Source organism: Panulirus ornatus, chromosome 40 (genome assembly GCF_036320965.1).
Source record: "Panulirus ornatus isolate Po-2019 chromosome 40, ASM3632096v1, whole genome shotgun sequence".
In the NCBI taxonomy this organism is placed as follows: Eukaryota; Metazoa; Arthropoda; class Malacostraca; order Decapoda; family Palinuridae; genus Panulirus; species Panulirus ornatus.
Window position 1 is genome coordinate 17002323 of NC_092263.1, and position 14498 is coordinate 17016820.

At 40.8% G+C, this 14498-nt stretch overlaps 1 protein-coding gene across 1 annotated transcript in view; it reads left to right on the forward strand.

Moving 5' to 3' along the window:
* The window catches only part of LOC139761485 (uncharacterized), a 419732-nt gene that overhangs the window by 145533 nt on the left and 259701 nt on the right, over positions 1–14498 (forward strand). The window contains 2 exon segments of the mRNA XM_071685744.1: positions 4417–4586; positions 8636–9085. Of these exon segments, the coding sequence (XP_071541845.1) occupies positions 4417–4586; positions 8636–9085 (620 nt within the window).

Genomic DNA, 14498 nt, shown 5'->3' on the forward strand with positions numbered 1-14498 from the left:
AACTCTTGCATTCACCTCCCTAACAACCCCATCCATAAACAAATTAAACAACCATGGAGACATCACACACCCCTGCCACAAACCTACATTCACTTAGAATCACTTTCCTCTCTTCCTACACGTACACATGCCTTACATCCTCGATAAAAACTTTTCACTGCTTCTAACAACTTGCCTCCCACACCATATATTCTTAATACCTTCCACAGAGCATCTCTATCAACTCTGTCATATGCCTTCTCCAGATCCATAAATGCTACATACAAATCCATTTGCTTTTCTAAGTATTTCTCACATACATTCTTCAAAGCAAACACCTGATCCACACATCCTCTACCACTTATGTAATTGACAAGAGAAAATGATGTGACATATAAGAAAGCAGATGAGCCAAGTGGCAAGATTTCATTAGGAATGTTATCAGAAATATTATGATAATCATAATGGAGATAAGTACTCATGAGGGAATTAGAAATTATGAGACTTTGAATGACATTTATAGGAAGGCTCATGTGATGAGATATGGGAAGTGGCAGGAAAAGCTTATTTTGTTTACAAAACCGTACATTTAGTGTTGCAACAGGTAGCTGTCACTTATGTTTTCAGTCATAAAATTAATGGAAAGCTCCATAGATTGAGTGTATTTTACAGAATTGGTGACCTTGACCTTTGATCTCTCATTCATCCATATCAGTCAATATTATTTTGGAAAACATCAGTATGACAGAATTTCATTTCATTCCATGTAGTAACTCTTACTCATAGGTCATGTGCTCCCTTGTAACAGCAAAGGTCTTTTGAGGTTACATAAGGAACTGAAAAGATTTTCTGAGTAGCCATCTTGTGAATTGGTTTCCCTTATGTGTCATTGGTACTCTAGAAGGGCCATGGGAACCTGAGAGTATATGGTGTGTCTTTGCCTTCCATACCATTGACAGGGTTGCAATTGTTTGTGACTCAGTCAAAGCTTCAACGGTATATTAATATAGTTGTGTGCTGAGGACAAGGCCCTGTTGAATTTTGATAAGGGAACAGTCCTATGAGGTATTGCTAGAACTGCCTGTTGGTGAACATCTGCTATCTTAGTTCCTTTAGTGTACCATGAAACCTTAAGCCTTAGGGTTTGTCTTCACCTCCTTTACCAATCACACTTGATTTTAAGATAATCAGTATACCTGCAACAACTAAAGTTTCATGTACTGAATGCAGTGAAATCATTGATAAGGTTCCAATCTTTCTATCTATATCTCCAATGCCTGTTCCTTCCAGGAACTCCCATCAGGGAGGTGGCCACAGCAAAAGAATCTCCACTTATCCTTGTCCTTACATGCCTCCCTCACATACATCATTCCATGCATTCTTTCACCATTTCTCTCCCTCTAGTACTCTTTCACTGTGATTACCCTTGTCACAGGTGGTCTTCCTCTCACACCAACTCCTTTAATGGTACTATCAAACACTCTCCTTGTAAATTCTTAGCCTTGCATTCTTTCCACGTGCTAAAACCACCTCAAAGTGTTACTTTTCACCCACTCTACCATTCCACAGTTCATTCCCTTTGCATTACCTGCCATGCCACATCCCTCATACTCCTCTTCATTTCTTTCTTCATTCCATCTGATCATACTACATGATCCTCTCAAATAACTTATTTCTACAGCCTGGATTCTTGACCTCTGTGACTCATTCCATGTTCATGTTTTGGCTGCATAGGCCAGTGTTGGGAGGCTATCCTGTTCCTCAATCCTCTCTTCACTTCTATACTTACTTCTCTACCCTCCTTTATTCTATTAAGGGACCCAGTGACTCTCCTACCTCACGCTGCTCTTTCCCTTATCTGTCCTTCACTATTCCTTGAAGGGATAATCCCATGAGTTATCGTAAGTACTCTGTCTGGGTAGATGCCTTCTGATTTTGTTTCCCTAGTTTATCATAGGTACACTAATCATGGCACAGGACCTTGTACCTTGGGGTCTGTCTTACATAAGATTTGATAACACTTAACTTGTATAGTTCATTTTTCTTAACTTTAGACTTTCCTGCAGTGAGTATTATGCACTAGCCCTGCCTTTTGGTAGAATGGTAGGAGCAGTAGATAGAAGCAGTACTTTGAAACATTTAGGAAGGAACATCATGTAGAAATAGTAAGTAGGGGCATTAGGTAGTAGTAGTCAGTAGGAACATTAGCTAGATAACTTGTAATCATTCTACAGAAATTTTTTTTTTTTTTTTTTTTTTTTTAATACTTTGTCGCTGTCTCCCGCGTTTGCGAGGTAGCGCAAGGAAACAGACGAAAGAAATGGCCCAACCCCCCCCCCCCATACACATGTACATACACACGTCCACACACGCAAATATACATACCTACACAGCTTTCCATGGTTTACCCCAGACGCTTCACATGCCTTGATTCAATCCACTGACAGCACGTCAACCCCTGTATACCACATCGCTCCAATTCACTCTATTCCTTGCCCTCCTTTCACCCTCCTGCATGTTCAGGCCCCGATCACACAAAATCTCTTTCACTCCATCTTTCCACCTCCAATTTGGTCTCCCTCTTCTCCTCGTTCCCTCCACCTCCGACACATATATCCTCTTGGTCAATCTTTCCTCACTCATTCTCTCCATGTGCCCAAACCATTTCAAAACACCCTCTTCTGCTCTCTCAACCACGCTCTTTTTATTTCCACACATCTCTCTTACCCTTACGTTACTTACTCGATCAAACCACCTCACACCACACATTGTCCTCAAACATCTCATTTCCAGCACATCCATCCTCCTGCGCACAACTCTATCCATAGCCCACGCCTCGCAACCATACAACATTGTTGGAACCACTATTCCTTCAAACATACCCATTTTTGCTTTCCGAGATAATGTTCTCGACTTCCACACATTTTTCAAGGCTCCCAAAATTTTCGCCCCCTCCCCCACCCTATGATCCACTTCCGCTTCCATGGTTCCATCCGCTGACAGATCCACTCCCAGATATCTAAAACACTTCACTTCCTCCAGTTTTTCTCCATTCAAACTCACCTCCCAATTGACTTGACCCTCAACCCTACTGTACCTAATAACCTTGCTCTTATTCACATTTACTCTTAACTTTCTTCTTCCACACACTTTACCAAACTCAGTCACCAGCTTCTGCAGTTTCTCACATGAATCAGCCACCAGCGCTGTATCATCAGCGAACAACAACTGACTCACTTCCCAAGCTCTCTCATCCCCAACAGACTTCATACTTGCCCCTCTTTCCAGGACTCTTGCATTTACCTCCCTAACAACCCCATCCATAAACAAATTAAACAACCATGGAGACATCACACACCCCTGCCGCAAACCTACATTCACTGAGAACCAATCACTTTCCTCTCTTCCTACACGTACACATGCCTACAGAAATAATACAGCATATTTCAGAATGTATTGCGGGGTAAGTGGAAGCTTTGAGATTAGGCATGGTAGTGAGACATGGCTATGTGATGTCACCTTGGCTTTTAACTGCATAAATGGATGGGAAAGTGTGACAGATGAGAACTAGAATAAAAAGAGAAGAAAAAGCTGAGTTGTATGGAGCTGGTAGAGGCTATAAATGTGCTTATCATGCAAGAAAGAAGGAAAGGGACAATCAGTCATTCATTAAAATCGTAAAATGTACTACAATGTATGATAATGATAATTTAACATGTAATTGCATGCCAATGTGTAGAGTTGATAACAGCATAAAGAAACAGTTAAAGAAAACGTGAATCTGACATTAGTATTTGTGGAAAATATTATGTGTAAAGGAAGGGGGTGTAAAGGAAACTTGTACCGAGTTGGGGGTGGAGGTCATTTCATGTTTGGAAAGAGCTGACTTAATCCATGAGTTCAATCTTCTTTCTTGTGCTTAATTAGTTATACCATTCATGTTTTTTATTTTCCCTGGTACTGTATTGCATTGGATAATCATTCCATTTTTTTGCAGGGCACTTATACATCTTTTCTGATGCTGTTTTTGATGTTTCCAGGAATTACACCCAATTTGATAATTTTGTATCTTCCTTGCTGTGATGCTTTGAAATTTCAAACATAAGTCTCTGTGTCCTCCCTTTGTTGCCCTACATATATTATCATGTATCTTTCCCTGTAGGATAGGTCCCTATGAATGCAGAATTCCCTTTCAGCACTGTACATATAGTTAATAATTACAGACTTGCTGGCTTTACAAACTTATAGGATATAGTACCATTACTGAAACAGATCTAGTTTCCTTGTATTTGGATTTTATTCAAACTCTGTTTGTTGGTTTGAATACTTTATGATGATATTATTTCCTTTATGTGAAGAAGTCATGGCAAATTTTTCTTTTGCTTCTTTCACTAATATTACAAAAGTTTCAAAATTTGATTCAACTTTTTCCAACAGTTGGATCCTACATATGGACTCATGTGTATAATTTGGTTGAAAATCCTGGTGCAAGTGACCTTGACCACAAATTAGCCAAGCTAGCAAAGCAGCATACACTTCCTGCCAAGTTTAGCACCAATGCATTCCGCTCATCAAAAAACTTTCGTTATGCTCAATTCAGTGAAATTGTAAGTAAATCTTAAGTTTCATTGCTCAGTTAAGTAAAATTTTAAGTAAATCTTAAGTTTTATTGCTCAGTTAAGTGAAATTGTAAGTAAATCTTAAGTTTTATTGCTCAGTTAAGTGAAATTGTAAGTAAATCTTAAGTTTTATCAACAAACTCATGTTTTCTTTATTGATTGAAATGGTGAAGGCATATACAGAGCACCAAATTGAGGAGGAGCAATGTGGTTACAGAGTAGTAGAGGATGTATGGATCAGGTGTTTCTTTGAAGAGTGTGTGTGAGCAATAATTAGAAAAAAGATGGATTTATATATGGTTCTTTTGGATCTGGAGAAGGCATTGTTAGGGTTGATTGAGATGCTTTGTGGAAGGTCTTCAGAATATATGGCATGGGAGGTAAGCTGCTGGAAGCAGTGAGTTCTTGTCAAGGGTGTAAGTCATGCATATGAGTAGGAAGAGGAGAGTGAGTAGTTTCCGGTGAAAGTCGGTCTGTGGCAGGGGTATGTGATTTCACCATGGTGGTTTAAACTGTTTATGGATGGGATGGTGAAGGAGGTAAGTGCAAGGGTCTTGGAGAGAGGGATGGGTATGCAGTCTGTTGGGGATGAGAGGGCCTTGGAAGTGAGTCAGTTATTGTTTGGCGGTGATGCAGCACCAGTGGCTGATTTGATTGAGAAACTGCAAAAGCTGGTGACTGAGTTCAGAAGAGCATGTTAAAGGAGAAAGTTGAAAGTAGATGTGAATAAAAACAGTGCTATTAGGTTCAGCAGGGTTGAAGGACAAGTTAGTTGGGATGTAAGTTTGAATGGAGAAAATTTGGAAGGAGTGAAGTGTTTTAGATATCTGGGAGTAGACTTTTCAGCAAATGGAACTATGGAAGCAGAAGTGAGTTATAGAGTGGGGGAGGGGGCAAAGATTTTAGGAGCAATGAAGAACGTGTGGAAAGAGAGAACATCATCTTGGAGGGCAAAAATAGATATGTTTGAAGGAATAGTAATTCCAACAATATTATATGGTTCCAAGGCATGGGCCATAGATAGGATTGTGAAGAGGAGAGTGGATGTACTGTAGATGAAATGTTTGAGGACAGTATGTGGTGTGAGGTGGTTTGGACGAATAAGTAAAGAAAGGGTAAGAGAGATTCATGAAAATAAGTAGAGTGTGGTTGAGAGAGCAAAAGAGGATGTGTTGAAGTGGTTTGGACATTTGGAGAGAATGAGTGAGGAAAGGTTGAGAAAGAGGATATATGTTTCAGAAGTGGAGGGAACAAGGAGAACAGAACAAGGAGAACCAGGAGACCAAATTGGAGGTGGAAGGATGGAGTGAAAAAGATTTTGAGTGATCAGGGCTTGAGCATGCTGGAGGGTGAAAGACATGCATGGAATAGAGTGAATTGGAACAATGTTGTATGCTGAGGTCAACCAGCCATCAGTGGACTGAACCAGGGCATGTGAAATGTTTGGGGTAAACCATAGAAAGGTCTGTGGGGCCTGGATGTGCATAGAGAGCTGTGGTTTCAGTGCATTACACATGACAGCTCATGTATGGATGTGAGTGGATGTGGCCTTTCTCCATCTGTTTCCTGGCACTACCTCTTTGCTGCAGGGGGTGGCGATCAGATGTGGGGGAGAAGAGAATGTATTTATTACCATTTTTTCCTTCATACATTTGTACTGTTTCCTGTGGGGTGGGGTGGCATCGGGAACAGATGAAAGCGAGCAAGTATGAATATTTAAATGTGTATGTGTATGTATATATGTTGATATGTATGTGTATGTGTGTGTATGTATAAATGCGTGTATAGATGTTGATCGAAGATCCTAGTAATGTAGATGTGTGTTTCTTCATCTGTTTCGTGGCGCTACCTCGCTAACTTGGGAATATGGGTAGGGTGGGAGATATTATGCTCTAAATCATTGACAATGGTGAACGTGAAGACTTCAATCCCTCCACCATCCATTTGGGAGGAATTCAACCATTCCCTATGGTGAATGTTAAAATCCGTAAGGAGGTGAGAGGATGCCACAGTCTTGTGGCAGAAGTTTAGATAGTCGAAGATAGATGTAAAATCTATAGAATCATGAAGGCAATATACAAAACAGAGGAAAAGTGTGGTAGTTGGGAGACAAACCTTGAGCTGCATAACATCAGAGTTTGGGGACTCAAGGTCCTTGAGGCATGCAACAGGTGGGTTGAAGTTGGAATGAGCACAAACGCCACCTTTGAACCAGAATCATGAATGGAGATTATAGTTGGATATGAAAAAAGGACTAGTGAGAACATCGTTAGACAACCGAGTCTCTGTGAGAAGTAAGATATTAGGATAGGTACTAGACAACTGCTGTTTAACAGAGGAGAGGTTACTAGAGACCACAAATATTAGTCTATTGAATAGGAAGAAGAGAAAGGTCTGACAGAGAGGGGATGGTACTACTACTGTCAGATTTTTCTCTCTCAGTGGCAGTAGATTCATGGAAACCCAGAGAAGGGCACTTAATATTCAATTGCCCTACACTCTTTGCAAATAGACATGCACACAAAACATGACACCTTGTGATGTGTGTTTCCAACTAGTGAATGTGGCCAGCTTCCTGAGTGCTGCAAGAGCCTCATAAGGATAAAAGGTACTCCTAGGGCAGGAAGTTGTTTCTTCATGTGTATGTATTTCCTGCATTAATGAGGTAGTATCAGGAACGGACAAATAAGTGACCTCTTTTGCTCATATCCTGTCTCTAGTTGTTATGTATATTGTACTTTAACCATACCTTGCTATTCACAACCAGGCTGGGTAGCCTTGTCCTTGGTCCCTCCTGACAAATGTATATTCCCTGGTTCAGGCCAAAGCACTCAAAAACATAATCATTCTATCCTTTTATTTCCAGATTTTGTCTCCCCCTTCTTTTTGTCTTTACTACTGTCACATATTTCCTCTTTCTCAGCCTCTCCTCACTCATCTTCTCCATAGGTGCAGAACATTTCAGCACAAGCTCTTTAGCTGTCTCAACCTTACTCTTCTTTACTATACATTTATCATACCTTATCACTTTGTACTTAGTCAACCCTCTTTACATCATTTACTGTCCTCAACCATTTCATTTCCAAAACATTCACTTTCTTTTGTACTTTCTCTTCTAGGACCCATGTCTCATGGTCATACAACACCACTGGGGCTATTACCTCAAAAAACATGCCTATGATTGCCCTCACCAACAGTGACCTGTCTTTCCACACACTTCTCAGGTACCCAAGACCTTAACCCTTTTTGCTTGCTTGAAGTTACACCACTAGTAAAAAGTCACCTTTGGCAAGGCTCTATTCATCTTTAGGTGACATAACAGAGTACTGTCATCAGATAACCTTTTGCTTCGAAGGAGTTCATTCTGTCCATGCTGTTTAGTATAGTGCAGCCTGAGAGTTGCAGGAATCCCTGCATTTTTGAGAAGATTCCTTAAGTTACATAAGAAAGGGCTGTGACTTGGGCATTCAGTTGCCATCGTTACCTTTGAACCATAAAATGAAAAGTGAATAATAGTCACGCTACCCATTTTCTTACTGTATTATATTCTTGATGTATTCCAATTGTTTACCTTAGTTCTCTGTTGTGTTAGTAATGAAGTATATATATGCAAATTATGCTGAAAGACAGTGGCCTTTGACAGATGGTTGCACTTCTCAGTTCTTTGTGATATCCAGAAATTTGAATTATTCAAACTCATATGCTTAAGCTACAAAAATGTGAGACCATATTAATTACTTGGTCTTAATATGTGAGAGATATCTGTTGATGTGGAAGCGAATCAGGCACTTGGTCTTAATATGTGAGAGATATCTGTTGATGTGGAAGCAAATCAGGCAAAGTTATAGTCTGTATGACATGAACATTTCTTGTAAATACAATAAAGTTATGAATGCAACTGTTTGTGACTTCATCTAATATTTGTATGTAAGCTCAATGTATTTTAGCATATATATTACATTTGGTTTTATTGTACGTTATCTTGTAAGCTGTAATCCTGTATGCATAGATCATAAACAGGTTTTTATAATTTCCAGCTTAACCTTGGTGGGAGCATCAACAGTGATGTCATCTTCACTACAGACTCATACATTCCACGACAAGTTTCAGTCAACATGACTCTTGATCTTTTGGATAGATCTTTCAATTTCCTTGAGATTGGAGGGGACTTCAGTGGTATAGAAGACATAATTGAAAGATATTTTGGTAAAGATGGATATTTTGGGAATGAAGAAATTTTAACTGTTCTGGAAAGTTTAAGGCCAAAAAAAAATATTATTCGTGATGATAAGATTCAGGAATTTGAGCAGTTATATGAGAAATCAGTAAATGAAATAGATAATGCTGTTAATGAAGAACCAAAGGCATCTGTGTTCATAAGGGTGTTTGGCAATGAGGTTATGTATTTGGAGAATTTTCTAAAATCCAACCCAATACAGTTCCTTCATCACCTAATCCAAGAATTTTCAACCCCTAAATCCTTTCAGGTAAGATATATCTGGTATTCAAGTTCTGTATATATAAATAACTTATATCTGAGAATAGTACAATGCTAGTTTTTTTAATGTATATTTGAATTTTTTATTTATTTATTTACTTTGCTTTGTTGCTGTCTCCCGCGTTAGCGAGGTAGCGCAAGGAAACAGATGAAAGAATGGCCCAACCCACCCACATGCACATGTATGTACATACACGTCCACACACGCAAATATACATACCTATACATCTCAATGTACATAAATATATACACACACAGACATATACATATATACAAATGTACATAATTCATACTGGCTGCCTTTATTTATTCCCATCGCCACCTCGCCACACATGGAATAACAACCCCCTCCCCCCTCATGTGTGCGAGGTAGAGCTAGGAAAAGACAACAAAGGCCCCATTCGTTCACACTCAGTCTGTAGCTGTCATGTAATAATGCACCGAAACCACAGTTCCCTTTCCACATCCAGGCCCCACAGAACTTTACATGGTTTACCCCAGACGCTTCACATGCCCTAGTTCAATCCATTGACAGCACGTCGACCCCGGTATACCACATCGTTCAAATTCACTCTATTCCTTGCACGCCTTTCACCCTCCTGCATGTTCAGGCCCCGATCACTCAAAATCTTTTTCACTCCATCTTTCCACCTCCAATTTGGTCTCCCACTTCTTCTCGTTCCCTCCACCTGTGACACATATATCCTCTTTGTCAATCTTTCCTCATTCATTCTCTCCATGTGACCAAACCAATTCAAAACCCCCCCTTCTGCTCTCTCAACCACTCTTTTTATTTCCACACATCTCTCTTACCCTTACATTACTTACTCGATCAAACCACCTCACACCACATATTGTCCACAAACATCTCATTTCCAGCACATCCACCCTCCTGCGCACAACTCTATCCATAGCCCACGCCTCACAGCCATACAACATTGTTGGAACCACTATTCCTTCAAACATACCCATTTTTGCTTTCTGAGATAATGTTCTCTACTTCCACACATTCTTCAAGGCTCCCAGAATTTTCGCCCCCTCCCCCACCCTATGATTCACTTCCGCTTCCATGGTTCCATCTGCTGCCAGATCCACTCCCAGATATCTAAAACACTTTACTTCCTCCAGTTTTTCTCCATTCAAACTTACCTCCCAATTGACTTGACCCTCAACCCTACTGTACCTAATAACCTTGCTCTTATTCACATTTACTCTTAACTTTCTTCTTTCACACACTTTACCAAACTCAGTCACCAGCTTCTGCAGTTTCTCACATGAATCAGCCACCAGCGCTGTATCATCAGCGAACAACAACTGACTCACTTCCCAAGCTCTCTCATCCACAACAGACTTCATACTTGCCCCTCTTTCCAAAACTCTTGCATTCACCTCCCTAACAACCCCATACATAAACAAATTAAACAACCATGGAGACATCACACACCCCTGCCGCAAACCTACATTCACTGAGAACCAATCACTTTCCTCTCTTCCTACACGTACACGTGCCTTAAATCCTCGATAAAAACTTTTCACTGCTTCTAACAACTTGCCTCCCACACCATATATTCTTAATACCTTCCACAGAGCATCTCTATCAGCTCGTATCATATGCCTTTTCCAGATCCATAATTTTTTTTTTTTTTTTTTTTTTTTTTATACTTTGTCGCTGTCTCCCGCGTTTGCGAGGTAGCGCAAGGAAACAGACGAAAGAAATGGCCCAACCCCCCCCATACACATGTATATACATACGTCCACACACGCAAATATACATACCTACACAACTTTCCATGGTTTACCCCAGACGCTTCACATGCCTTGATTCAATCCACTGACAGCACGTCAACCCCGGTATACCACATCGCTCCAGTTCACTCTATTCCTTGCCCTCCTTTCACCCTCCTGCATGTTCAGGCCCCGATCACACAAAATCTTTTCACTCCATCTTTCCACCTCCAATTTGGTCTCCCTCTTCTCCTCGTTCCCTCCACCTCCGACACATATATCCTCTTGGTCAATCTTTCCTCACTCATTCTCTCCATGTGCCCAAACCACTTCAAAACACCCTCTTCTGCTCTCTCAACCACTCTCTTTTTATTTCCACACATCTCTCTTACCCTTACGTTACTCACTCGATCAAACCACCTCACACCACATATTGTCCTCAAACATCTCATTTCCAGCACATCCATCCTCCTGCGCACAACTCTATCCATAGCCCACGCCTCGCAACCATACAACATTGTTGGAACCACTATTCCTTCAAACATACCCATTTTTGCTTTCCGAGATAATGTTCTCGACTTCCACACATTCTTCAAGGCCCCCAGAATTTTCGCCCCCTCCCCCACCCTATGATCCACTTCCGCTTCCATGGTTCCATCCGCTGCCAGATCCACTCCCAGATATCTAAAACACTTCACTTCCTCCAGTTTTTCTCCATTCAAACTCACCTCCCAATTGACTTGACCCTCAACCCTACTGTACCTAATAACCTTGCTCTTATTCACATTTACTCTTAACTTTCTTCTTCCACACACTTTACCAAACTCAGTCACCAGCTTCTGCAGTTTCTCACATGAATCAGCCACCAGCGCTGTATCATCAGCTAACAACAACTGACTCACTTCCCAAGCTCTCTCATCCCCAACAGACTTCATACTTGCCCCTCTTTCCAGAACTCTTGCATTTACCTCCCTAACAACCCCATCCATAAACAAATTAAACAACCATGGAGACATCACACACCCCTGCCGCAGACCTACATTCACTGAGAACCAATCACTTTCCTCTCTTCCTACACGTACACATGCCTTACATCCTCGATAAAAACTTTTCACTGCTTCTAACAACTTTCCTCCCACACCATATATTCTTAATACCTTCCACAGAGCATCTCTATCAACTCTATCATATGCCTTCTCCAGATCCATAAATGCTACATACAAATCCATTTGCTTTTCTAAGTATTTCTCACATACATTCTTCAAAGCAAACACCTGATCCACACATCCTCTACCACTTCTGAAACCACACTGCTCTTCCCCAATCTGATGCTCTGTACATGCCTTCACCCTCTCAATCAATACCCTCCCATATAATTTACCAGGAATACTCAACAAACTTATACCTCTGTAATTTGAGCACTCACTCTTATCCCCTTTGCCTTTGTACAATGGCACTATGCACGCATTCCGCCAATCCTCAGGCACCTCACCATGAGTCATACATACATTAAATAACCTTACCAACCAGTCAACAATACAGTCACCCCCTTTTTTAATAAATTCCACTGCAGTACCATCCAAACCTGCTGCCTTGCCAGCTTTCATCTTCCGCAGAGCTTTTACTACCTCTTCTCTGTTTACCAAATCATTTTCCCAAACCCTCTCACTTTGCACACCACCTCGACCAAAACACCCTATATCTGCCACTCTATCATCAAACACAGTGAACAAACCTCGTCCAAATATCGTCCAAATGCCTCTCTCGTCTCTTTAACTAATAATCTTACTTCTTCATCCCACCACTCACTACTCTTTCTAATCAACCCACCTCCCACACTTCTCATGCCACAAGCGTCTTTTGCGCAAGCCATCACTGCTTCCCTAAATACATCCCATTCCTCCCCCACTCCCCTTACCTTCTTTGTTCTCACCTTTTTCCATTCTGTACTCTGTCTCTCCTGGTACTTCCTCACACAAGTCTCCTTCCCAAACTCACTTACTCTCACCACTCTCTTCACCTCAACATTCTCTCTTCTTTTCTGAAAACCCATACAATTCATCAACTTCGCCTCCACAAGATAATGATCAGACATCCCTCCAGTTGCACCTCTCAGCACATTAACATCCAAAAGTCTCTCTTTCATGCGCCTATCAATTAACACGTAATCCAATAACGCTCTCTGGCCATCTCTCCTACTTACATATGTATACTTATGTATATCTCGCTTTTTAAACCAGGTGTTCCCAATCACCGGTCCTTTTTCAGCACATAAATCTACAAGCTCTTCACCATTTCCAGTTACAACACTGAACACCCCATGTATACCAATTATTCCCTCAACTGCCACATTACTCACCTTTGCATTCAAATCACCCATCACTATAACTTGGTCATGTGAAACAAAACCTCTCACACAGTCATTCAGCTGCTCCCAAAATACTTGCCTCTCCTGATCTTTCTTCTCATGCCCAGGTGCATATGCACCAATAATCACCCATCTTTCTCTATCAACTTTCAGCTTTACCCATATCAATCTAGAATTTACTTTCTTACACTCTATCACATACTCCCACAACTCCTGTTTTAGGAGTAGTGCTACTCCTTCCCTTGCTCTTGTCCTCTCACTAACCCCTGACTTTACTCCCAAGACATTCCCAAACCACTCTTCCCCTTTACCCTTGAGCTTCATTTCACTCAGAGCCAAAACATCCAGGTTCCTTTCCTCAAACATACTACCTATCTCTCCTTTTTTCTCATCTTGGTTACATCCACACACATTTAGACACCCCAATCTGAGCCTTCGAGGAGGATGAGCACTCCCCGCGTGACTCCTTCTGTTTCCCCTTTTAGAAAGTTAAAATACAAGGAGGGGAGGGTTTCTGGCCCCCTGCTCCCGTCCCCTTTAGTCTCCTTCTACAACATGTGAGGAATGCGTGGGAAGTATTCTTTCTCCCCTATCCCTTTACATAATGTTATTTCATACATAGATCTATTGCTTTTTCTATATTCATAATGGTTTTAATAAAATCTCAATTATTTTTAAGTTTCTGAATATTGATGCAGTAACCAACTTCCTCACCTGTTCTATAAACAGCTCACATGTATGTACTTGGCTCTAATCTGCTTTCTTTTCTTTTTTCTTGAATATTCTAGTCACTGCAGCATTATTAATGAAGTCCTCCTTTGCTGTTAGAACTAAATCTGATATATTTTCTTTGTGAGTAAATCTCTTACTTAATTGGATTAGGGCACTGTCAAGCAAATTTTGGTAAAATCCACTCCCTGAGCTACTGGAAAAGGATTTCCCTCATTTAGATACTAATGTGTTAAAAGTCTGCCACTGTGATACAGTCCTGTGATACAGTCATGTTCATTAGAAATTTTTGGTAGCTGATCATAAAATCTTTTGTCTGTCTCTGATATTTGTATGGGGGACCCATAAACTAGTCCTACTGTTATTTTCTTATTTATAGCTTATCTGCAATGTGGGAAATGGTGAATATGTGTGGTTGAGAGAGCAGAAGAGGATGTGTTGAAATGGTTTGGTCACGTGGAGAGAATGAGTGGGGAAAGATTGACGGGGAGGATGTGTGTGTCAGAGGTGGAGGGAACGAGGAGAAGTGGGAGACCGGGCTGGGGGTGGAGGGATGGAGTGAAGGAGATTTTGAGCGATC